Source organism: Alternaria viburni, assembly GCF_023758015.1.
Source record: "Alternaria viburni strain BMP 2772 chromosome Unknown scaffold_28, whole genome shotgun sequence".
In the NCBI taxonomy this organism is placed as follows: domain Eukaryota; kingdom Fungi; phylum Ascomycota; class Dothideomycetes; order Pleosporales; family Pleosporaceae; genus Alternaria; species Alternaria viburni.
Genome location: NW_026055797.1, coordinates 448,021 through 472,154, shown reverse-complemented (window position 1 = coordinate 472,154; position 24,134 = coordinate 448,021). Strand labels below are relative to the sequence as shown.

The 24,134-nt window shown below is 52.1% G+C and overlaps 10 protein-coding genes across 10 annotated transcripts; 7 read left to right on the top strand and 3 right to left on the bottom strand.

Annotated features, from left to right (window-relative positions):
• Positions 1–392: 392 nt before the first annotated feature.
• J4E79_010135 (uncharacterized protein) lies at positions 393–1,583 on the bottom strand (the record flags this gene model as incomplete). The annotated part of the gene is made up of 4 exons (XM_049358975.1): positions 393–818; positions 867–1,121; positions 1,179–1,241; positions 1,293–1,583. The coding sequence occupies 4 exons, from the start codon at positions 1,581–1,583 to the stop codon at positions 393–395; spliced, it is 1,035 nt and encodes a 344-aa protein (XP_049206708.1).
• Positions 1,584–2,488: 905 nt separating this feature from the next.
• On the top strand, positions 2,489–3,807 carry J4E79_010134 (uncharacterized protein; the record flags this gene model as incomplete). Its single annotated transcript, XM_049358974.1, has 3 exons — positions 2,489–2,700; positions 2,752–3,409; positions 3,457–3,807. The coding sequence occupies 3 exons, from the start codon at positions 2,489–2,491 to the stop codon at positions 3,805–3,807; spliced, it is 1,221 nt and encodes a 406-aa protein (XP_049206707.1).
• A 1,091-nt stretch (positions 3,808–4,898) lies between these two features.
• J4E79_010133 (uncharacterized protein) lies at positions 4,899–6,888 on the top strand (the record flags this gene model as incomplete). The annotated part of the gene is made up of 2 exons (XM_049358973.1): positions 4,899–5,012; positions 5,065–6,888. 2 exons carry the CDS (start codon positions 4,899–4,901, stop codon positions 6,886–6,888), a joined length of 1,938 nt encoding a protein of 645 aa, XP_049206706.1.
• A 1,927-nt stretch (positions 6,889–8,815) lies between these two features.
• On the top strand, positions 8,816–9,646 carry J4E79_010132 (uncharacterized protein; the record flags this gene model as incomplete). The annotated part of the gene is made up of 1 exon (XM_049358972.1): positions 8,816–9,646. The coding sequence occupies one exon, from the start codon at positions 8,816–8,818 to the stop codon at positions 9,644–9,646; it is 831 nt and encodes a 276-aa protein (XP_049206705.1).
• A 672-nt stretch (positions 9,647–10,318) lies between these two features.
• J4E79_010131 (uncharacterized protein) lies at positions 10,319–11,831 on the top strand (the record flags this gene model as incomplete). Its single annotated transcript, XM_049358971.1, has 3 exons — positions 10,319–10,451; positions 10,513–10,893; positions 10,939–11,831. The coding sequence occupies 3 exons, from the start codon at positions 10,319–10,321 to the stop codon at positions 11,829–11,831; spliced, it is 1,407 nt and encodes a 468-aa protein (XP_049206704.1).
• Positions 11,832–11,965: 134 nt separating this feature from the next.
• Positions 11,966–12,760, bottom strand: J4E79_010130 (uncharacterized protein; the record flags this gene model as incomplete). Its single annotated transcript, XM_049358970.1, has 2 exons — positions 11,966–12,261; positions 12,313–12,760. The coding sequence occupies 2 exons, from the start codon at positions 12,758–12,760 to the stop codon at positions 11,966–11,968; spliced, it is 744 nt and encodes a 247-aa protein (XP_049206703.1).
• Positions 12,761–14,611: 1,851 nt separating this feature from the next.
• Positions 14,612–15,526, top strand: J4E79_010129 (uncharacterized protein; the record flags this gene model as incomplete). The annotated part of the gene is made up of 2 exons (XM_049358969.1): positions 14,612–15,119; positions 15,177–15,526. The coding sequence occupies 2 exons, from the start codon at positions 14,612–14,614 to the stop codon at positions 15,524–15,526; spliced, it is 858 nt and encodes a 285-aa protein (XP_049206702.1).
• Positions 15,527–17,156: 1,630 nt separating this feature from the next.
• Positions 17,157–19,212, bottom strand: J4E79_010128 (uncharacterized protein; the record flags this gene model as incomplete). Its single annotated transcript, XM_049358968.1, has 3 exons — positions 17,157–17,719; positions 17,787–18,627; positions 18,721–19,212. 3 exons carry the CDS (start codon positions 19,210–19,212, stop codon positions 17,157–17,159), a joined length of 1,896 nt encoding a protein of 631 aa, XP_049206701.1.
• An 845-nt stretch (positions 19,213–20,057) lies between these two features.
• On the top strand, positions 20,058–20,886 carry J4E79_010127 (uncharacterized protein; the record flags this gene model as incomplete). The annotated part of the gene is made up of 3 exons (XM_049358967.1): positions 20,058–20,100; positions 20,153–20,750; positions 20,802–20,886. The coding sequence occupies 3 exons, from the start codon at positions 20,058–20,060 to the stop codon at positions 20,884–20,886; spliced, it is 726 nt and encodes a 241-aa protein (XP_049206700.1).
• A 544-nt stretch (positions 20,887–21,430) lies between these two features.
• J4E79_010126 (uncharacterized protein) lies at positions 21,431–22,770 on the top strand (the record flags this gene model as incomplete). Its single annotated transcript, XM_049358966.1, has 6 exons — positions 21,431–21,685; positions 21,738–21,914; positions 21,965–22,092; positions 22,141–22,209; positions 22,259–22,406; positions 22,462–22,770. 6 exons carry the CDS (start codon positions 21,431–21,433, stop codon positions 22,768–22,770), a joined length of 1,086 nt encoding a protein of 361 aa, XP_049206699.1.
• Positions 22,771–24,134: the final 1,364 nt, after the last annotated feature.

The following is a 24,134-nucleotide window of genomic DNA, read 5'->3' as shown; positions in this document are numbered from 1 at the left end:
GAGGCTTCGCGCCTGCTCTTTCCTCTCACACCAACGCTGGCCATCAACAGCTTCATGCAGCACCCATGTTGTGGTCAGCGTCGCGTCGCAATACTCATTGGTAAGTCATTACTATCTCTCCCAACTCCCTGCATTATGATGATCAACACAAACGATAACTTCCGAGTCAAAGACGGTGAAGTCCAAAAAATTTCAAGCTCAACAGGCTGATTGCCCATACACACTCTGTATTGTCTATTACATGGAGATTGCATATGCTAACATGTCTTCTTCAGATTGCCATGCACGCGACCGATGCTTTGCCGCTCAAACAAGCGCGCCGTCCAAATAGTGTACATAGTCAATCGAATACCGTTATTGTCGTTCATCCTTCCGAACAATCGATCTACAATTTACAATCCCTTCTTCTGGAAAGACTTGACAGAGTCGACAATCGACTGCTCGAAAGTCTTGTACTTGAGGCCAAGGATGTCGATGGAGCGCTTGTTGTTGTATGTGTAGAGGCCCTTCTCAGGTGTGCCTTCTGGGTAGTCACCGCCGGGTGTTGAGTCGCTCGGCAGGTCCTTGAAGTCGGGGAAGTTCTTCTTGATGATCTGGCATAGCTCCTTGTTGGAGAAGTATCCGGCCGTCACGAAGAAACGCTTGTTGGCTGCGTCTGGCTTCTCGAACGCAGCTACGTGTGCCTCCGCGACGTCGCGAACGTCCACCCACAGATGTACACCACTGGGTGGGATCTCGTCCTTGAACTTGCCTTGTGCCGCTGACAGGATGCGCTGGTTCGAGGTGTTCATGTTCTCAAGACTGTCAAGAGCGTGTACCTGATGACATGTCAGCGATTGTATCGCAGCGTGCATTGTGAGACTTACAATCGGTCCAAAAACCATCGGTGGGTTGATCGTGGAGACGGTGAAGTTGGGCTTCTCCTTCTCAACAAATTCCCACGCAGCCTTCTCAGCAAACGTTTTGCTTGCTCTGTATCCCATCATTGGGTTCTCTGTGGCCTCTTCTTGTGTGATCGGGTTCCAATCCTCCTCGGAGTATGCGTGTCCTGGCCAGAATCCTTTACTTCCGTTTACAATGGCGGCGAACGAGGATGTGATGACAACGTTCTTGACGGATGGCTACACGGTACCATTAGCATGCGAATGGCAGTTGTGCACTCTTCAGATTCAACATACCGCGCTCTTCTTGATCGACTTCAAGATGCCGGTTGTTCCAATGACAGCAGGGTCAATCAGGTCCTTGATCTTGTTAGCCAGCTGCTCAATGTTTCATCCCCCAAGCCCACTCACTTTCTGGACATCAGTGACGTTGAAGTGGAACGGGCTAGCAGTGTGAAGCACAGCCTCAAATGGAGGGTCTGAGATGACAGCCTTTTCGAATGCATCTGGTTGAGCGATATCCGGAACAATCGCGAAGCTCAATTGGCCCTTATCGACGTAGCTCTTGTAGGATTCCTTGATCTTGTCCGCCTTCTCCTGGGTGCGCACCGTGGTGACTACACTGTGTCCATGGTCTAGGAGGATATCGAGGGTGTGCGCAGCGATGAAGCCGCTTCCTCCTGTGAGTAGTACTCTTGTCATGTTGTTTGTAGGTAGAGTGGTCTGGTGTTTAGGTGTTTAGGGCGTCAAAGTCTAGACTCGAGGCTGTGTGGGAATGACAGCATATATGTAGCTATGACATCCCACCTAGCGCGGGGTAGAGCTTCCCCGAAGTTCGGATTTACTCTCTTTCGCCGTTGTAACTGCCGCCGTCGCTTACGAAACTTGCGTTCGTTCGTGGCTATATCCGCGGCTCGTTCTCCAGAGTATTGCGTCATGCCCGTCATTCATCGATGGGATACTTTTGGTGGGGCATACTGCGTCTTCGTGTCGCCTTCTCGTGGTACAGCAAACAATTGTTGATCTGCAGCTTCCGGTCTCTTTGGCTTTCCAAAGGGACTGTGGACCTCCCAATACACCCCACAGCATAGCCATATCTTCATGTTTGACGGGTCGAAGCTGCCTCTTCACGCCTTGCGCGCCTGCACACCCAGATTGTGTTCGCGGATTTCTCGTGCGTTGCGATAACTTGGAAACCGACAGCGCGCAATCGCAGTTAATATGTAGTCGTGTGAGGAAATGATGACTTGGAAGCTCGCGGCTTCCAAGTCTCCTTGTAACCACATGGCTCTCGGCGTCACATCGGGTGGCGCGCCTCTTATCGAGCAAGGGCCCCACCATAGCTTGAGATGCCTCCCACATGGCTTACCCGCCACCCTCAATTACTCTTCCAATCCCATCGACGCTCCATCCTCTAAGCCTCGCTTAGCTGCTCCCGGCGTCTGAACATGGATATGTCGGGGCTGAGAAAGGGTCCAACGGTCATTAATGAGCGGCGTGTGATTGCGGGGCAAGTGGACATGATGAGGGGCAAAGTTTTCTTCTGTTCGATTACTTCGTTCTGATTACTCGTTCTTTCCTGAGCTATTCATACTATCGCATTGAAGATGTCGTCACTCAAGAGAAGCCCTCCATTCCGCGCCGAGCACGTTGGCTCATTGCTCCGCCCCCAGGAGCTTGTGCAGAAGCGCTACGATGTTGCCTCTGGTAAATCGAAGCCAGAGGAGCTCGTTCCTTTGGAGGATAAGTCTGTCGCAGAGGTCGTCAAGTTCCAGCAGGACTGCGGACTGAAGGTTGTGTCGAGCGGAGAGTACACTAGGTCAATAGTCCCGATGCTGCTAGTCCGAGTCTAGACTGACCTTTCATGCAGGCACATGTTCTGGGGCACCTTTTTCGAAACACTTCATGGCATGAAGGAACTCCAGCTTGGCGTTTTGAAGGGCTACAACAAGGACATGTTCCGCGCCTATGCGCCGGACGTCAAGTCTTTCATGGAAGCGAAGGAGGTGCCTAACCATGTCACCGTCTGTGTCGACAAGATCAAACACCCTGGCACTTCAAGCAATCAGCGTGAAGTGGACCTGATGAAGAGCCTTTTACCCGAGAGCGAGTGGAAGAACATCAAGATCACACTGATCTCGCCATCCTGGTACCACTTCCGTTACATGAGCGGGAGAGCGTACCCCAAGGAGGTCTATGCGAACGACGAGGAGTACTTCGAGGACGTCGCAAAGGCATACCAGGAGGAGCTTAAGATCCTCCACGCGCAGGGTATCAGGAACATCCAGATCGATGACCCCAACCTGGCCTACTTCTGCTCGGAAGACATGCTTGCGGGCTGGAAGGCTGACACAACTAATGAGAAGACTGCCGACCAGATGTTTGATGCCTATGTCAAGTTTTATAACAAGTGTTTCGAACGCCCTGCGGACATGCATCTCGGCATCCACCTGTGCCGCGGTAACTATGTAGGCAGCAGACATTTCTCTGAAGGCGCATACGACAACATCGCAAAGAAGATGTTCCAGGTACGTTCATCTCCTTGTTCATAGTTATGAAGTGCTGATCTTGGTAGGACTTGAATGTCGACACATACTATTTGGAATACGACACACCACGTGCCGGAGGATTCGAGCCGCTAGCGCATCTTCCCAAGCACAAGAACGTCGTGCTTGGTGTAATCACGTCAAAATTCCCCAAGCTCGAGGACAAGGACGAGATGATCGCCAGGGTGAACCAGGCCGCTGATTGGATTGCAAAGGGTACCGGCCAATCGCGCGAGGACGCCATCCAGCAGTGCTGTGTCAGCCCACAATGCGGTTTCGCATCACACGCGGAAGGCAATTCGCTTGGTTACGAAGACATGAGGAAGAAGCTGCAACTCGTCAGGAGCATTGCCGATGCCGTGTGGCCGGGCCAACCATAGACGCGGGAATAACAGATAGGGGAGTTTTCGAGAAGGCGCAGGTACCGAGCGACAGAACGTAGGCCTTAACGCATGCGACTAGAACGAGCATTAGAAGGTGTTGTGGAGTCAGCCGAATGCCGAATTCAACATGGCGTTCGTACGGTGGGTGGAGTCGTAGTTGAGTCAGTTCCCTCTGTGCCTCGTGGCGAAAAAGAAAAAGGCGGTTCCTGCGGCAGTGCATCTCGCACCACGTGGTATTCCGTCATCCTTCTCGGCGAAGAAGTCGGCAATCTACAGAACCACGTTATGTCCGTTCGCATCCATCGCAGTGCCTATCGTGAAGCCCAGGTCCAGAGAGTCTTCAATGCGCGTTGCTGCTAACACGGGTTAGGCGCTAGCGTCCGCTGTCCCTGGCCGTTGACTCCACACCCGTGGAGTTCCCTTCCGAAGCGGGAGGAACGTCCGGCAATTAGGAATAGACAGACCAGGGTAAGCGTCCTTGACAGGAGAAATCATCATTTCCTGACCTAGACTTCTGGGTCGGTGCGGAACGCAACGGGGAAAGCGTTCTCACTCCGCGGATGCGTGTTGCCACAACTTCCGTGGATACCACGATGAACGGCGAAAGACTGAAAGCGACTGAAGCAGGCTGTATACATGCCGCTATGAAATACGTTACTTCGAAAGAAAGACGACCACCAACGCTACTGAGCTCACGGATCCATGAGCGCTGTTGTCGGTCTCCAGGTCCCAATGGTTCCGTCCCGTGGCGCAAATTGCAACCTGCAAGGTACCCTAGAAGGACCCGTATGATCTACGTGCCGGACCGAATGAAAGCATTGTTTTCCAGACCAAGAAGGGATCAACCACCGCGACTACTGAACACCACCTGTTTGGTAAGTATCTCGCCAATGGTTTTTCGTCCGAGGTAGAAGTCTTTCGGCATTGCAAGCCACCACCGGAAAATAGGGGGATGCCGACCTACGCGGTTCGTAAACGATATAAAGGTCAGCAAGGCTGCACAGGGTAGGATCAAGCAGGCAACTTTACAGCCTCTGTCATTCTTTCTTTAAATACCCACCCGAACAGCAAAGTAATACCTAATCACCATGTTCTTCCCCCGCGTAATTGGCTACACAGTCGCAGCCTTCGCTTCCCTTGCGGTGGCTGTCGATCTGACTGGCTATGAATACGTAGTCGTCGGCTCTGGTGCAGGTGGTGGTGTAAGTTCAAGAGTACCTGACTGGATGTAGCAAATACTAACCATTTCCAAAGCCTCTGGCCGCTCGCCTCGCCCTTGCCGGTCACAAGACGCTTCTTATCGAAGCTGGTGACGACCAAGGTGCCAGCCAGAACTACACCATTCCTGCTTTCAACGCCAGGGTTTCCGAAGACCCCAACCTGAGCTGGAACTTCTATGTCAAGCACTACGCTGATGAGCAGCGCCAAGCTCGCGACTACAAGACCTCCTACGAGACTGTCGATGGAGGCGAGTACACCGGTCTCAGCCCACCTGAGGGCTCTACCATGAAGGGTACGCTTTACCCTCGTACCGGTACTCTCGGTGGATGCACAGCCCACAACGCTCTCATCGCCGTCTACCCCCACCAGTCTGACTTCGACAATGTTGCTGCCATCACTGGTGACGACTCCTGGTCAGCCAAGAACATGCGCAAGTACTTCGAGAAGCTCGAGCACAACCACTACCTCCTCCCCGGTCAGAAGGGTCACGGCTACGAGGGATGGCTCGGAACCTCGTACGCACCCATCGACATCGTCACCTCTGACCCCAAGCTTCTCAGCTTGGTTGGCGGTGCCGCTTTCGCCCTTTCCAACATGACCAATGCCATCGTCAACCTTGGTACTCTTATTGCTGGCGATGCCAACGCCGACACCGAGAGCCGTGACAAGTCCAACGCTCTCTACCAAATCCCTCTCTCCACCACCGATGGCAAGCGCACTGGATCCCGCGAGTTCGTTCTCGCTGTCCGTGACGCAAAGAACGAGGACGGCAGCAAGCAATACCCTCTCGATGTCAGACTCAACTGCCACGTTACCAAGATCACCTTCGACCAGGACGTTACTCCTCCCCGTGCGACCGGTGTTGAGTTCCTCGACGGCCAGTATCTCTACAAGGCCAGCCCCAAGAACACCGGCGCAGCTGGTGAGCCCGGTTCCGCCACCGCTTCCAAGGAGGTCATCGTCGCCGGAGGAACCTACAACTCTCCCCAACTCCTCAAGCTCAGCGGTGTCGGCCCAGCCGACGAGCTGAACAAGTTCGACATCCCCGTCGTTGCTGACCTCCCCGGTGTCGGAACCAACCTCCAGGACCACTACGAGATCAACGTCCAGGGCAAGGCTCCTTCCGACTTCTCTGCCCTGAACGGCTGCACCTTCGGCAACACCGACGACGACGCCTGCATCGACCGCTGGGAGAAATCCATCCTCGGCAACCGTGGCATCTACGCTTCCCCCGGTCTCGGTGCCACCATGTTCTACAAGTCCAGCGTCTCCGAGCGCGACGAGTACGACATCTTCGCCTTCGGTGGCCCCGTCAACTTCCGCGGTTACTTCCCCGGCTACAGCTACAACGCCACCTCCGAGCACGACTGGTTCACCTGGGCCATTCTTAAGGCGCACCCGCGCAACAACGCCGGAACCGTTGCGCTCCGCTCTGCCGACCCTCTCGACGTCCCCGAGATCACTTACAACTACTTCGACACCGGTGTTGGCGAGTACGAGAAGGATCTCACTGCCCTCACCGAGGCCGTCGACCTCGCCCGTGACTCCTTCAAGCGCCAACTCGTCCCCATTGACGAAGTCCTCCCCGGCAAGGACGCCAACACCCCCGAGAAGATTGCTCAGTACGCCAAGGACACTGCTTGGGGTCACCACTGCTCGTCTACCTGCCCCATTGGTGCTGATGACGATGAGATGGCTGTTCTTGACTCCAAGTTCCAGGTCCGCGGTGTTGCTGGATTGAGGGTTGTTGATGCTAGTGTGTTCCCTAAGATTCCTGGTACCTTCACTGCGGTGTCTACGTACATGGTTGCGGAGAAGGCGGCGGATGTTATTCTCGCTGCTGCTGAGGAGGCTTAGATGGAGGTGGGATTGGAGATGATCGCTTGTATATATTGATGATGTAGTGACTTGGTCATGAGAAGAATATGATGTTTTTAAAAAACTTGTCCATTCGTTCTATTATCCTTTACCTGGTTATGATTACTTTGCACTGTTGGTAGAATACAGTGTCTGAGTATATCGTCACGTTAAGACATGGCGTGGAAATGCCGTATATGGTCTATTACATTACCCAATACACTTGGGCGCAGCCGTATGCCTTGCGCAACGCCAAAGGTAACCAACCTATAGATTCAATAGATCTTCCAACATAGGAAGTACAGCATAATGGCAAGGTTTCCTCTTCGCGTGGCGTACACTTATTAGTATAAGGCTGAGCTCGACCAGGGACCTTCTTACAGATTCAACCAATAGCCGTGGAGGAGCTGATCGCAAGATGAGTCACATCGATATTGAGTTCTGAAAAAAGAAGACATAAGTCGTGATGACATTTTGAAGAGAACTGTCTCTTCAGAATTCTATCAAGAGGACTTGTTGTTGTGCTACAAAGCCTTCACATATGGGGAGCTGATGTGCTTCCATTCGACACTCTCCCGCTAACCAAATGGAGCGAATTGGATGCCCCCGCCACATGTCACCCCTCGATTTCCGCTGCGACGCCTTGAAGCTCATCATGAAGGCTGAAATAGAATCTCCAAACTCGTCCGAGACTCTACCACCTTTTCCCCGTGTTCAAAATCACTTTCTGGACGTTTGTTGTTGTGTTGTGTTCGATTCTGTACTCAGATGGACCGGAAAAGGCTTGGCAGCGGAGCTAGGACCCCTTCGCCTCCGATGGCCGACCCCACCAACGTAAGTCTGGCGATGGTTAACCTGCCGAAGGACCTACCCCCGGTTGCCCCGATGCCTGAGGCCACCTTTCCTGCCTACTAACGACGCAAAGTACCATCACCCGTCTGGCGCTGCAACACCAGCAAGCCATCCCAATACTCTACGCACAAACGATGAGAGGTATTTCTAGAACTTATCTCTTATTCCGGCAATGCGTCCCTAGTCCTGCGCATGAATTCGTGCGGACACTGTTTGTACACTACTTGACCTGCGCACGCAAACTGTCGAATGCGATTCCGATTCAAGGTCCGCTCGTCCAGTGCTGACGATACCTCGCTCTAGCCACACCTGGGACGAAGCTCTGCTGAACGTGAACAACGAACACGTCTTCTATCGCAGCGCAGATGATCCACCTTTTCGGTCTGATCACGGCTACGACGTCGATGGTCATTTTGCACACGTCGACGGCTGCACCGGCTACTTTGCTCAGGATACCCCGCATAATGGCTACGTTTCCCTAAGTGATATAGAATTCGACGACACTCTCAGTCTTCCTCCTACTGCTACGCAGCCGCCTCAGCCTGTTTTCGATGAGCAGTATGGCGGAGACGTACAAGATGGAAACAGTTTGACTACCTTTTGGTCTCCGCATGGCGTCTCTGCTGACCAAGATGCTGTTGTGGGGGATATGCATGTAGAGCTTCCGGAGTCTGGCCTATGGATGCAAGATGCAGAATTCATCGATGCAGGCCCAATCCAGCAGCCAGAGGATCATCTGCAGATATCGATGTCACAACGCAGCCCGTATAGTGGCTCTTCTACATCGACCGAATGTCAAAGACTGCTGCAAATAGTTCGGCTTTGGCTCTCCGATCATGCATCTCGACCCTACCCTTCACGAACAGAGAAGGAAGAACTTGCTGAATCTACCGGATGCTCTGTGGATCAAGTCGAAAACTGTTTTACAAACACTCGAGCCCGTGAGAAGCACTGTAAGCCTGATATCCTGTATTATCATGTCTCGACTACCCCGCTGACGTTACATCTAGTGTTTGACGGCCATGCCAAAGTGCGAAATGGCCAGGTTCCGTCCAATACCGGACTGCACGCCAACATGTCGGCTCAGTCAAGCTACGCACAACCTGTATCCGTGTCTTTCGCTGATGATAACATTATCTGCCCGCCTGCAACGAACACGAGCGACAGCAGTTCATGGCCTTCGCCGTCTGACCCAGGCTATCCCACGCCAGACAGCAATCAAGACACTGAAACCCAGGTCTACCAACATTCTGCAGCAGAATCAGCGCGTCAGGAAGCCTTCGGTGTGTCCGGTCTGCAGGAAGCTGCCATGCCAAAGCGCAAAGGTCGGAGGTTTCACGCTCCGCGATACCAGTACGGCACTAGCAAGCACCTGCCTGTTGCTCCACAGCAGACCTGGACTTCTCCCAGTTTTCAGGAATCAGAGAATAAATTTTCCTGCACAGAATGTGTCAAGGCCTTCAAGAACGCTTCGGACTGGAAGAGACATGAGGCTAGTGTGCACGGCTATAACGATCGAGAATGGGTCTGCATGTTGACGGACGCATTCAAGCTACAGTCCGAATGTGTCTTCTGCCTGGAGCCAATGGACTCGATCGACCATCTTGACAAGCATGTAATCGCTCCATGTTTGAACAAGTGCGCTGCCGAACGTAGTTTTCCTCGCAAAGATCTTCTCAGACAGCATGTCTTGCTTGCGCATCTCAAGGGTGCACCTCCGTCGGCCAAGAAGACATTTGGGGTACCCACGGAATGGTCAAGAGGGTTGGATGTCTCGCCTAGTGGGCCTGGCTCACGCTGGTGTGGGTTCTGCGGGTGTATGCTTGACACTACCGCGAGGAGGATGGCTCATGTTGCGCAACACTTTCGCAACGGTCAGAAGATGACGAGTTGGATTCAGATGTAAGATGTCAGACGATCGATCTTTTTCGGCGTTTTTGTTTTTGTATCTTTAGCGCATTTACGATCATCGTCATGACCTCGAGGAATTCACAAAATTATTTGGGTATCCTTGCATGATGTGCTTGATGGTAGGTGTTTCCAATGATTATCATTGCACCCGCTTCTGGGCACACGTCATTTAGCTGAAGCCTGCGTTTCACGTTCTTCTTTTGCGCTGCCCAGGTGGGACGCCAGCCGAGCGCGAGTGCGCGCCTTCGCGAGGCGGGGCCACTTCGTAGCGTGGAGGGCACGCGAGCGCGTCACCCAGCGCAGCCGGTACTCTCTAGAACCCCGAGAAAGTGCATGGCGATGCAGTCATGCTATCAGCGCTTCGACCCAGCATCATACTGCGACATACCTTCCGCGCCAATGCACGTCTGGCTGCGACCCAGGCCTTTCGAGCTCTCATCATAACATGTCGGGGTAACTACCGCGCGCTCCCAGCCTCGTCAATAAGCCAACGAAAGCAGGCAAACCGATCGATCGCGAGGACCTATTCAAGTACACGAACGGACGTTTCTTAGCGAACGAGAAGAAAGCGGTTGATCGCAGATATGTAACATTCGACTTAGATCAGCTTTGCGCTGTAGCTGCGACGACTGGTGGGCGGCACTCACCCGTCTGCGCAATCGACAAGATGGAAGGAGGTTTCAGCAAAGCACTTCTTTTACGCAAAGAAGATGGTAGCGAGATCGTTGCGAAGATACCCTTTCCTATCGCAGGGCCGCCCAAGTACACCACGGCGTCGGAGGTGGCTGTTCTCAAATACCGTACGTCCTCGTTTTTCTGGAAAGCCTGCGTGACGTCGGCTCATCGCATCGTTTTCGGCAGTAAACAAGTATACTCAAGTCCCAGCACCGAAAGTTTTAGCATGGAACGCTGATCGGTCAAACCCGGTTGGTGCTGAGTACATCATCATGGAAAAGGCTCCTGGGGTTCAGCAATTCGAAGTATGGGGTGATCTGAATGACTGGGAGCGATTCAAATTCTTTGGCCAATTGACCGAATTCGAAAAACAGATGACCGAAATCCGGTGTCCAGCGAGTGGAAGTCTCTACCTTTTGGAGTCAATGACAGAAAGCGACACACACGTCGCTCTGAGCCAAGAGACTGACCCTGTGGGAGAGTTCTGCATAGGCCCCTCATGCGAGCGAGGATGGCATACTACGGAGGCATTGGCCAGTGCAAGCCCTCGATTTGATCAAGGGCCTTGTAAGTACGATCCTGGTCGATTCGCGTCATAGCTGACTTTATCAGGGCCGGATTTGTCTTCATATGGAATTGCTCTCGTCGAGCGAGAACTCGCAATCTTGCAAAAGCGCACCTCCGATGCAACATTTGAATCACCGCGAGGAACTCTCGATGAGCAGATCGATACTCTTAATATGACCAAAGAGGTCATGTCTCGACTGAACGACCGCACGCTCATCGGAAAAGTTTCCGAGCCGGTGCTATGGCACACAGATCTCCACATGGGCAACATATACGTGTCAGGGCGGATGCCACCACAAATCTCATCGATCATTGACTGGCAGTCTATTGTGGTCTCGCCACTGTTCTTGCAAGCACGATTTCCGAAGTTTCTTACTGTCGATGAAGACTACGAATTGGGTGCTCTCAAGCTTCCAGAGCCGCCGCCTGATCTAGGCAAAATGGATGCTAAAGATAGGGAACTGGCTGAGTACAAGTTTGAGCAAGCCAAAGAAGCCAAGGTGTACGAAGTCAGTACCGCAGCCACGAATATGCGGGCTTGGAGGTGTATGCTGATAGCATCATTCCTCCGCGAGCTCTTCACTCGGTGCGGAGAAGTCTCGGAAGAGGGCGAGATTCCACTTCGCGCGTGTCTCCTCCAGGTTGCTGACTTATGGGACGAAATTGGCTTCGAAGGCGAATGTCCGCTCAATTTCAGCGAAGAGGATGTGCAAAGGCTTGAGCAACAGTTCGAAAAGTACAGTAACTACCATAAAGTACACGAGTTTGCGAGAGGAATTCTTACTACGGATTTCGAAGGTTGGATCAATCCGATGTTGGACTTCGCTGCGATACAACAGAAGAACAAGGAATTGCTAGAAGAATTCGTGCGCAGGAGTAGTGAGTTTGGCATGACACCGGAGGAGATGAGGAGAATTTGGCCATACTCGGAACGGTAGCGATTGTAACAGGAATGTAGGAGCGTCGCGCATCGTCGTTGGCACAGAGTCAGTTACATGGTAGCTTGCAAGATCCTAGCAAACGATACCCCACAACACTCGAGTTCCACTTTTCGCGAGCAGCGAAGAGTCCCTTACGTTTGCGCGTTCATAGCTGCCGCTTTCTCTTCACCATTGGCACCCGAAACATCTTCTTGCTGCTTCAACGTGTCGTGAGCGGACTTTCCCTGCGCTACTTTCGGAACGTACTCTGGCGACTCAAGCTCTCTTGCCGGTAGAACCCCGTACAGCTCGGCAGGCCCATGACTATCGGCGCATTTCGCATTGACCTCACGGTTTCTTGTGTCTCCCATCATCTCACCAGTGCCAATGTGGTGTTGTGTCCATTTCTGGTCGTGGCCGGAAGTGTCCCAAGAATATGTGGGAGGTGCTATGCGCAATCAGTAATGAGCCTCATATGTTCTGTGTGATAGAAGCGTACGTGAGAATCCATTTGATGGTGCGAAACCAGTGGTTGTTGTAGGCGATGCCAGTTCTGCCTTCGGTATCACCTGGCCGTTCGCTGCCTCTGCTTCGGCATTGGCTTTCTGGTTGCGCCGGCGCCGAAACAGAAAGAACACGACTGCGGCGATGATAATCACGCCAGCGAGTGATCCTCCAACAGCACCTCCAATGACCCCGCCAGAAACTCCATCGGGGCTGGCGGAAGCTGATGGTGTAGGCGTGTCACTGGCGGGCGCAGATGTGCTGACAGCAGTTGAAAATGCCGTGGGTGCGGGAACAGTGGACGAAAGCGCAACGTTCAGGTCATGGAAGTAGTAGTATTGGTCGGGTCGGTCCCAGAACGCTGGCTCTAGTTGCCCCTCTGGACATGTCGAGTTGTTCATGCACGCATCTTCGTTGCAACATCCGTAGAATGTCGGAGCCATCGAACAAGTCCAGAAGGGTGTCGTACCACCACATGACGCGCCAGGCGAGATATTGTTGAGTCTTGGATTTCGTCCCGCTGGTTTCAGCGCATCACCGAAGCAGGCATGCTGGCACGGATCCGACATGCAGCATCCCACGAACTTTGTGCCTGTCTCGCAGACGTACCTAATCACTGTTAGTCTCGTACTTGGCAGCGCTATTCATTCACGCTTTAACGTTGAAGGCTCTGTTTGTTCTGATGTCAGATTGTTGACGCACCAAGTACCACCATCTGGACAGAAGAAGTCGCCCGGCTCAGCTGCCGCATAGCTGGGATCTGCCATGTCGAAAACCTCTTTTTGAGTATGAGAGAACGGAAAATTGGCAATAAATCAAGGCCGCAGAGGAAAGGATAACAAGAGATCAGACTGGAATTTCGACCTACGAAGGTGTGCGCAGCAGCCCCCAGGCACCCGGCATGCTTAAGAGCTGGCTATCGCAGACCCAAGAACGCCAAGTAATTGCAACCCAAGACATATATCGCTGTTATGACGCAGTTGCAACGGCTATGACAAGATATGCCCTGAGTGATCCAGTGAAGGGCCCCCTGGCGGCCTATTCGTCCTTCATGGCTGCAGAATGGGCTGTCATGCGAGCAGCGTTCGCATACGGTAATCCAGACGCCACCGGACAGGGGACAGCTCGCGTAGCAAGCCTATACAAGGCTCAGAGACTGAGTAAGACAGAAAGCTGGGGCCGGTCAGACTGAACTCTGGTGAGGATCAGACCCCAAGATGGTAGGTGGGCTGATTCGCTTAAAGCGCGCTGGTTGGCAGGAGTATGCATTTTGGCAGATGCTCATACATGCGTTAAGCAAGGGCCTGGTCAATACTTGGAGTATGAGCGGTATGTCTGCTGCAAGGGTTGCCCTTTCAGATAACGGGTATCTCCCTTCCAGAAGTCCACGTCCTCATGCGACTGGAAAATGTTGCTTCGTCGCGCACTACTAGTCGCTCATGAGGCCAGGGTAGGATGATGAGCAGCCTCTTCAACAACGAATTTACCGTTCTTTGTTACATCGCAATGCCTTCTTGATGGCTGGAGATTCCCTCTGTAGCACCTCTTCCTTAGTTGATTGAAATGGCATGAGGTAGCATGTTTGTCGTAGAAATGCATCTGCTTAGGCATTGTATGAGGCGCGCGACGCTCATCTTGGTGTGGCATGCGATATCCCTACCTGAATATGACTGAGTAGAACAAGAGCAGTAACGGTTCTTGTATGAGAACAATGCATGTTGGCGACCCTTGCGTGCCCTTCCTTCGCTGTTTTCTCGGAGATCTTTCCAGTACATTTCCACGTATATGAGTCGCCGAGGGCCCATGCTGCTGCAATGCATGGAGCGCTTCGATCCATGTAACTTCGGACAGTATTTTCCAGTCACTCATATCATCTGTGGGAATTTTGTGAGTGTTGATCTAGATGGTTTAGGAGTAAGCGCATTGAGCCTGCTATGGTGCGGTAATTCCTCGGGCAAACTAGGCAAGAAGGGCGCCCCGCACCGGTACCCCGCGCAGCGCAGCGCAGCGTACTGCGCATTACGGAGTACCTAAAAGATGTCGCCATACTAACGTCCATTATCTGATGCTTGTTTCTTCGCTGCCAAAGCTTCGTACGATAGGATCGACATTATCTATGGTGCTGCTTTGAGCAAATAGAAGAACAGCTGACCACTTCTGATGAAAGCCAGCACAAGCCGCTCCAAGATGGCAGTGTTTAAAGATAAGATGCACCATGTGAGTACAAGTTTGTAAATGTGTATTGCATCACTCATGTAAGTTACTAGCCTATCGCTGCGTTTCAAGCAGCCGCAATGCCCGAGCTGTTCAGTTCAATGCCTTCCAGTCCACAGATCCATGTGCAATATCTGGCCCCAGGACATGAACTCATCACTCCAGAGCAGTTCCACGCATCAAACCCAGAGAACCTCGGGGTAAATCTGGCGAAAACGTCACCAAAGATAGCAGTAAAATGGGGGCACCATGTTTCTCTCATCGAAGCCAAGAACATGCTGTATGTGGCTGAGAATACATCGATACCTGTCCCCAGACTATATGCAGCATATGCATACGGACCTATAGACCGAAGCCTCGATGACCATGCGACCTTCTACGATGTATATATCTTTGTGGAGTTTATCGAAGGCGAAGACTTAGGGAAGTCATGGGATAAACATACCTCTACTGAGAAGCAAGCAATCTCGGCGGACCTCAAAAAGTACATGGACGAGCTGCGCTCTCTTCCGCCAGCTAACTACATCGGATCTGTGGACGAAGGACCAGTCATTGATAACATGTTAGAATGGTCGACATCTTGTCGCGGTACATCATCGCGCCCATATCGAGCTATTGATAGCGTATTTCTGACTAGACGCGTAGGTCCGTTCAAAAGCATAGAAGACTTCAATGCTACAATTATAGAGGCCTTTATCACGAAGTCCAAACCCCAGATTGGCCCTTATGCCCGCGGCATGCTCAATGCACATAAGCATGGTATCGTTTTCACTCATGGGGATCTCAGGCCTGACAACATCATCGTCAAAGATGGTCGTGTGGCTGCAATCATCGACTGGGAGCTGTCAGGGTGGTACCCGGAATATTGGGAGTTGGCCAAGGCATTCTACATCGAGTGGTTCGTCAATGATTGGGGATCTCATTTACTAGGCGTCCTTGAGCCTTATTACTGTGAGCAGTTGATGCATGCCAGATTGATGGAGGTTTTGTGGTAGCTGATGATAGAGCTGCTGCTACTGGCGTTCATAGGGCAATTTGGGCAACTGACATTCTTTCCATTGGTCTCCTGCTACGTTCTTTTTGAGATCGTTCTCTACGCTTGAATTTGCGGTTTGGTTGGCATCGTAGACATATGAAATCATACGGTGGCACCTTCAACGATGAGACCACCGCTTACGGTAAGGCAACCAGTTTCGGCATTGCATCCACACCCCAAAAGCCGCGAGGACTACAGCAGGTACACCAACCCCAATTCCAACTTTAGCGTCTGTTGACAGTCCTCCTTTTGGGTCTTCTGATGACGGTGCAATAGCCGCTGTTGCTGTCTGAGAAGGTTCGCTCGGCGTTGATGTGATAGCCGGGTTGGAGGAACGTGTTTGCAACGATGTAGGAATCGGAGTGCCGTGCGGCGTGTATGATGATGAAGGGGTATCCTTGATCTTCCCTGAGTCCGACCGTAGGATGATCGTTCCGTCTTCGTTCACATATACACCAGAATGGTCGCTGCAACATGTAGTGTTGCCTTTGCCGCAGCAAAAACTGCCATCGGCACAGTGCGAGACGTGGGTGTAATCTGGTTGACGACCTGGCATTGACAGTCAGTGCTACGCGATAGAAGGTTTTGGTGATGATGCGTACCGCAAGCGTCCCACAGGGGACTACATCCACTGCCCTCCTCGTCCCAGTTCTGGTGCGTACATGCGACCACGAAGTACTGCCCTTTCCAGTAGTCGCTGTAGCAAGCGCCTTGGATACATACATCGTCTGCATAGCCGTCGGTTCGATCGAGATAGCAACACATGTTTGACCCGGGACAGGGTCGTGGAACCATGTCTAATATTCCATCACTTCTATAGCAAACGCCGTAGGTAGGCAACGCTCGAGCGAACAGAAGAACGAGATAAATGAAGGGTAAGAGTGACGAGGCGTGCCGTGGTGCCATTTTCTCAGCATGAGAGTGAAAGAGAGCGACCGGACAAAAAGGAGCATTCGTAGTGACTTTCGAGTGACAGGACACGAATTTAAGGAGGTGTTATTTTACCTGTACTTTGCAAGTATATAAATGTCTGGCTTCGGGCGCAGTGCGCCTCACCGGTTTGTGAGAACTTCTTAGACACGTGGACACGTACAATTGCCCTGTCAGCGATAAAATCGCGAGGCCAGAGGCTGTATTGCTTTAAGTCGAAGTCGTGTAACTGCTCGACGTGCTGTGTCGTGGCTTGCGCCGGGTTAAAGGCCGGCAGTCGCATGTCCTAGCAAGTGCTCGACGCGCTCTCCATCGCGCGCGCAGCGATGGACATCTCTCATTCCTCCACCTTACCATCGGTTGCTGCCCATGTCTGTCGATTAAGTTTCGTCGCAATGCGTTCTGTCACTTGCTGAGGGTAGCGTTATTGTCTCAGGAGAGGTGGGAAAAGAAGTGAGGCAGCTGCGTGTCGGCCAAGCGGCTGATTACATGGCCCCGGGGAGGACCTCACACAGCCACCACGCTAGATCAAAAGGAGTAGATCGTGACGAGATCACACGCCCTTTGTTCAACGTGCAGCTCTGCTATACGATACCAGAATACTTAAAACGGTAGATAAGCGTCGAATCGAGCAAATACTGAAGGTTTATTTTTGTGTCCTACAGTATCGAGATCTTCTCCCAAGTTGGAGCCAGAGCTAGAGCTTCACCGGCCATATAGCCGTGCATGTAAGCTTCGCCAACAACCGCGAACATGTTGTTTCTCGGTCGAAGTATGATCGGGAAATTGCAGCCAGAGATGATGAAGACCGCATCGCGGGACCGGGCCTCTACTGGGCCAATCCCAATATATCCCTGCTCCGTCACGAAAAGCCGCCGTTGTCGCATAATGTTTCTCATCGTCGGCGCTCTCCTATCGTACTTTACATTACCCCCACCAGTAAGTGTCGTCATTACGATCGAGTCATGCGGTGAAGTGGCGAGCTCTCCTCTTTCCGCCGACACTATCTGTCGTGCCTCGGTAGACACAAACTTCGATTGTATGATGAAGTCGAAAGCCTGATTGATGAATTCACCATCGCGCATGGCAGCGACATCTACGTCCCATACCTCCGCGATGCTGTCCAACTGTATGCCTAGTACCGTCATCACATGCAGATCCTGGCTGAAGGAACTATATGGCTCCGAGCTGCCGGCCGCACGGTAGCCATGTCCTTGGAGCACTACTGCAGAGGTAGAGGTACAAAGTCAGTATATGTCTCACATGCACTTCGTACAGTCAGAACTTACCCATGTCAGTCGACCCCGAATAGCACAGCTTCATCAGTAGATGGCGATTGACGAGTAGAACCGGCTTCTTTGCGTACGCCTCGCGACGCCAATCCGGTACCCATGACGGTAAGCCATCGTTACCATGAATGCCACTGGCCGCCAGTAGGATGTCAAGTCGACCTTCGTTTGCTATGATGTGATGCGCGGTTTCTCGGTACACCTGCTCCATTGACTTGCGGTAATCAGGCGCCACGGAGATACCTTGAGTGTCGCCCACCAATCCTAACACAACGAATACCTTGTCTTTTGGATCCGTAGACGCGCGATCCCAGGTATTCCAGAGCAGTGAAGACAGCGAGCTCCCGTTGACTCTTGCTTTGGCAAGGTTTATCGCCAGTGTATAACGTCGTCGCAATTTGTCCCACTGCGACTGTCTTTTCATGCCTTCCAGGGCATCTCCGATATCATCCCAGGCCTCGGAGTAATCCATGGCCATTTGAAAGGTTTTCCATTCAATTATGGAAGTGCCACATTGTAACACTGCACCCGAAGCACACCATATCTCCTGTACGATCCAGGTCCGCTCCCACCATGGGCGAGTGAGTAGCTCATCGAGAGCCTCCCAATAGGGCTCCCATTCACTCTTGAAATACTTGTCGTAGGGATTACCGTCCATATCATACAGTATGGGATAGCCTGTCACGACGAAATCGTGCTTTGTAGCTTCAGCGGTTTTCACTGCCTCTATGTACCCATTGAATTGTTCCCTTCGGCGCTCACGCAGTTGTTGCAAGCGTGGGTCTGGATCTGGTTTTGGTTTTGGTGTTGGCTTTGGCGGGTCTGGTTTTGGCTCTTTATTCTGATGAAATCGCCGCGTCAGCGATGCATTTACTTGTATGAGGCGACTTTTTAGTTTATCCCAATAGGTTGGGCTATTAGCTGTTTCAGTTACCTTTTGACCATGTTTAGACCAGTCGATCGTATACCATTTGCGATGTTTCCTAGCCGTAGCTAGCATCTCCAAAAACTCCATGGCCTGTTCACTCGACTCGGTGGCTGGTCCGATCCATACAATCACGCGCGTCGCATTCTTGTAAATCTTTCTCATGATAGCTACTTGACTGTTGCGCTCAGCAATGTCTTTCTGGTTGATACAAACAGCATCTATCCAAATCTTTCGCTCTTGTGACGCATGTCGAAGATGTTCGAGCGCGACATAAAGGGTTGCAGTGACCAGTAGCGAAGAATCGTCGATCGTAACGGACAGCTTATGGTCATCTTCTCCCCAGGCATACGACAGGCACTCGTACTCGGGATGCGAGTTGATGTCGGCATGCTCAATATTGAGTTTGATTGCCGATCCCCGGTTTGCAGGAAGAATGTTGATGAGACGGATATGATCGGACGCAGTCAGGCTCTCGTATTGATAGGATGGACAGTCCATGACTATACCACGGCGTTCAGATGGACTGATTCGTGACTTCGGCGATGGCAGAAGCTATCTCGACACTGCCAAGCTCAATTGAGAGACCAACAGGTAGGCTTCAGTTGAACACACGACTAGAAAACCTAGCAGTTGTTCCATTCAGCTGTGCTGAAAAGGCTGTTCATCAAGATGTTTCGCATACCTATTCAGGGTATCTTGTGCAACACGCACTCGATGCGAAAGATTATGAGGCTGAGGGGCTGTTGGTGTTGCGGGCATCTTATTATCGTCTGAACTATACCCAATCGAGCTAGGATGCGGGGAGATTTAGGGACAGCTGTCAAGGCCAAATTGCTCTCCACATCGAAACATCGAAACATCAAGGTAAGGGACCGAGGCTAAAAGCAGCTCCAGAACACCGAGCGCGTCAACAGCGATGTTGTGGTGGCATCATACCTATCGCGAAGCTCTGCATGGCGAGTCGCAATAGCGACTCTATCCGCAGACGTGATCATATCGCGCGCGTTCAAAGTCGCGTTGCTGGATGACGACACTGCGCACCAATCTCCTTAGGTACCTCCACTCCGCCGCCATCTTAGCCGTAGTTCTGCCTACGGAGAATTCGTATCCACGAGCTCTGTCGCAGGTTAATCAGAATCGGCACGCGCTAACCTCTCGGCTTCATCAAATCGACGGAGAAACTGACGCCATGTGTGCCATTTTGAGGGTGCACAAGCACGCATGGACTGAATCTGAGGTATGATGAAGCTGGGCGTTTTACATCAAAAGGGCGTCTCGCCTCTGGCTGCGTCGCCTGCGCGTTATTGACAAGACCTCGATATCTGATCACGATGCTGTCAAACATGATGACGCGATTGGCTCTGCCGTTGGCTATCCTCTCATTCTGTAGGTCTCTTATAAATATGGTATGCATGCACACGTGCCTAACGATATGCAGTCCTATCCTTCGTCAATGGTCTTCCCACCGATGCGCTCGTCGCACGCCAGTCGAAGAACCTCCGCATCCTACCGTTAGGCGACTCCATCACATGGGGTTACATCAACGGCGGCGGCTCGAATGGTTACCGTGAGCGGCTGCTGGCCGACCTCAAGTCTGGCGGCTACACCGTTGACTTCGTCGGCACGCAACAGTCCGGAACGATGGCAGACAAGGACAACCAAGGTTTCCCTGGCTACACCATTTCCCAGATTCGCGGCGTTGCTGCCGGCGGTCTTGCATTGAAGCCCAACGTCGTCTTGCTCCATGCCGGTACGAACGACCTGAACAGAGGAAACCCTTCCTCAGAGCCTGATGCCGATGCGCCGAGACGACTTGGACTCTTGCTCGATGATGTTCTGAAGGCAGTTCCCAACGCAGTCGTCATTGTGGCTAAGATCATCCCATCGAAGCAATCGGGTCTCAACGCCAACATCAAGACTTTCAACAACGCGTTGCCTGCTATCGTCGCTGCCAGGGTCAGCAAGGGATCGAAGGTTTCCATCGTTGATATGAACGTCCTCAGCACGAGCAGCGAGTTGAGCGATAACCTGCACCCGTAAGTATTACCTGTTTCATCTTGAGATCGCTCAGCTGACTGATCTTATAGGAATGTCGCTGGATACGCGCGCATGGGTGACATCTGGAACGCGGGCATCAAGGCTGTTGCCGGTTCTATTCCTGCACCTGCTTAGTCGTTCCCAACTCTGGACTTGCGGGGCTGAGGTGTCGACACATAGTAGTGTGGTAGAATAGGACACGAGAATCAATTCAACTCTCATGCCATGACTCCGATCTTTCCGATAACGCCACTTCCATCCCCATGTTCTTGACTACATCCCCACGAGGAGATGTCGATCCCCATGCCCCGGTACCATACGTCGTCCAAAGAAAGTGGTCAGGTTGGTGAAGTAATCTCAAGCCTTTAGCCGAATGCGGGATCAGCATATTAGCTCCGCAACTGCCGACATTGCCTCGATGCCACGAGGCCGTACGCATTAGGTGAAGTTGTGGTGACCCTAATATGTATTTTCTGGTACGGATGGGGTCGGCAGTTGTATGGCGAATGTGAAAGCTGAGAGGAATAGCAAACCTTTGCGTGTGGGTCGCATTAGGCAGGTGTGGAAGCTTCGGAGAACATCATTTGGAGTACTTTATCTTCCAAGGCGTCTTCTCTGCATCGTTCTGTACTTCTTCATCATCCACGCGTCCTTCCGTGAAGAGATATCGCGAATCGTCATGCTGTTCCCTACTCTCCTCCTCGCCGCCGTTGCGCAGGCTGCGCCTCAGTTCGGTGGCTCTCAGGGCTTCACGATGCTGCGTTTTGGGTGCGCTCAGAATGTTATCGACCGTATCGATCCTCTTGTCAACCCAGGCCAAGCGCCGTCGCCGCATATGCATCAGGTAGTTGGAGGAAATGCGTTCAACGTCACGATGCAGTCGACGGATATCGCCAAGCTTGCGACATGCACTACTTGCGGGTACTCGGAGGATGTAAGTCCAGGTATTGAATACAAAACGATCAAGCTGACGATTTGGGTGACAGCTTTCCAACTACTGGACCGCGAATGTCTACTTCAAGGCCCGCAATGGAACATACAAGCGCGTACCTCAAATCCCTAACAGGGATCTCTTCAACGACAAGTACACTGGAAAGACCACTGGAGGCTTCGTCGTCTACTACGTCTCTGGCGGCAAGGGCCAAGTCACCGCCTTCAAGCCCGTAAGCCATATACCTCTCCATGCAAATTCATCCCCTGACACAGCGTACAGGGCTTCCGCATGCTCACCGGTGACGCCACCAACCGCGTCTCAAAGGGTATGAAGACTCAGACTTGTTTCCGATGCTACAACGCGCCCAACTTCGGTGGCGACAACGCCGCGCCTTGCCAGGATGCCAAGTGAGCATGCACACCTCGTTGCACTCATGACCATGCTGACTCTCCAAGACTTGACACCGAAGGCTTCCCCACGACACCCTGCCCGGGTGGTATCCGTAGCAACGTTCTCTACCCGACGTAAGTGGCCCATCATGCACAACCTCGTGCCCCACTGACCCGTTGATAGATGCTGGGATGGAAAGAACCTAGACTCGCCCGACCACAAATCGCACGTCGCGTACCCCTCCAATGGTCCGGCTCTGTTCTCCGGTACTGGCACTGGTGGCAATTGCCCATCGACTCATCCCGTGAAAATCCCACAGGTCATGCTCGAGGTAAATCTCAAGACATCTACCATCGTTCATTGTGGCCAAGCTAACAGAATTACAGATCGTCTGGGACACCAGCAAGTTCAACAACAAAGCCGAGTGGCCTGCAGATGGCTCGCAACCCTTCGTCCTCTCCACCGGTGACAACACTGGATATGGACAGCATGGAGATTACGTCTTCGGCTGGAAGGACGACTCGCTGCAGAAGGCTATGGATGATGCCAAGGGCTGCATGGGTGCCAACTGCGGTAGCTTGAAGACGCAGCAGCCTGCTGATGGAAACAAGTGTCTCGTACCCAACCGTGTAAAGGAAGAACGCGATGGCTGGTTGGCGGCGCTGCCGGGCATGGAGGGTATGCCGATGTTGTAGTCAAGCTTGACCTAGCATTGAAAACTCAGCGTAGTCGACCTGGGTGTTGTCCTGATAATGTTGACACGATATGAGCTCCTCAAGACAAGCGTTCTTTATCTCAAGAATACCCGGCGATAATGTCCGACATAGCTTGTTCCCTTTCCGCCTGTTCCGCTTTGAACGCGAAGTCACATCTTGAACAATTATTGCCACTAGAAGAGAAGGTTCTGAAGATTGTGTCGGCAACCGTCCACGCCGAGGGCCTAAATGCAGGGTCGCTCCGTACCATCGATTGAATGACATTACTGAGTCGCCGTTCATTTTGGCCTTCAAAGATGGTAGATGGTGGCAACGGTACATCATCATCTTTGTAAGATTGTACGACCTCGTGAAAGGTCCGCTCATATATCTTGTCATAGTGAGCATCGTTCGCTAGCGCTAGGAAGATCTCAATGAATACACACCCCAAGGAAAACACGTCTGATTTGGTGTTTCTCCTCTCCCACTCCACTACTTCCGGCGCACAGTACCTCCTGGTTATACCCTGTGGATTGCCAGTGGTAGTGCTTTGGCCGGTATCTCCGTAATCATATGAAAGACCGAAGTCAGTATACATGATGTGTCCTTGGTGGATCAATATGTTCTGCGGCTTGATGTCTTTGTGTCTGATTGTTTGACTGTGGATGAAGTCCAAGGCCGAAGCTAAGCAGCCGAATGCTCTGCGCAGGACAAGTTTCTGGTATAAGTTCTCCTTGGTCATCTCTTCGCTAGTATGGTGGAAGCCTTGGTCACGGTAGTTCTGTAGATAACCCGCCAAATCTCCACCATCCGCAACCGGATTGAGGATCATGGTGAGCTCTCTTTTTCTGACATAAGCAGCGTGCACGCTGACGATGTGATGATGGGAAGCCAAACGCTGCATAATCCGGACTTCGTTGAGGAGCTTTCGTTTTGCCTCATCGATATTCCGAGAATAAACGTTTCTGATGATCTTCCGGGCAAATATAGAACCTGTGTTGAGATCGAGTACCTCTTCCACGCTTGCGCTTCCGCCATGGCCAAGCATACGGACAAGTTGGTATGATGGTTCATTGTTGCTTTGGTCGTCAATGAGGACGAGATCAGCTGCAATATTTGAGGCTGTGGCTCGCGTGTTGAGGGCATTCGCCAGTCGTACATCTTCCACACTTCCTAACTGCGATCGAAAGGTAGCGCTCGCATGCTCGGCGTGATCGAGTTTAGTAAGGCTGCCTCCATCATTGTTGTCCTTTGCCGATGCTTCCAATGCAGGATATGGGTCATGCTTCATGTAGTACTCAGAGTTTGGCACATGATGGTCATCGGTCGAAGGAAGTGCAGAAACGTTGGGTCGATCATAGGCG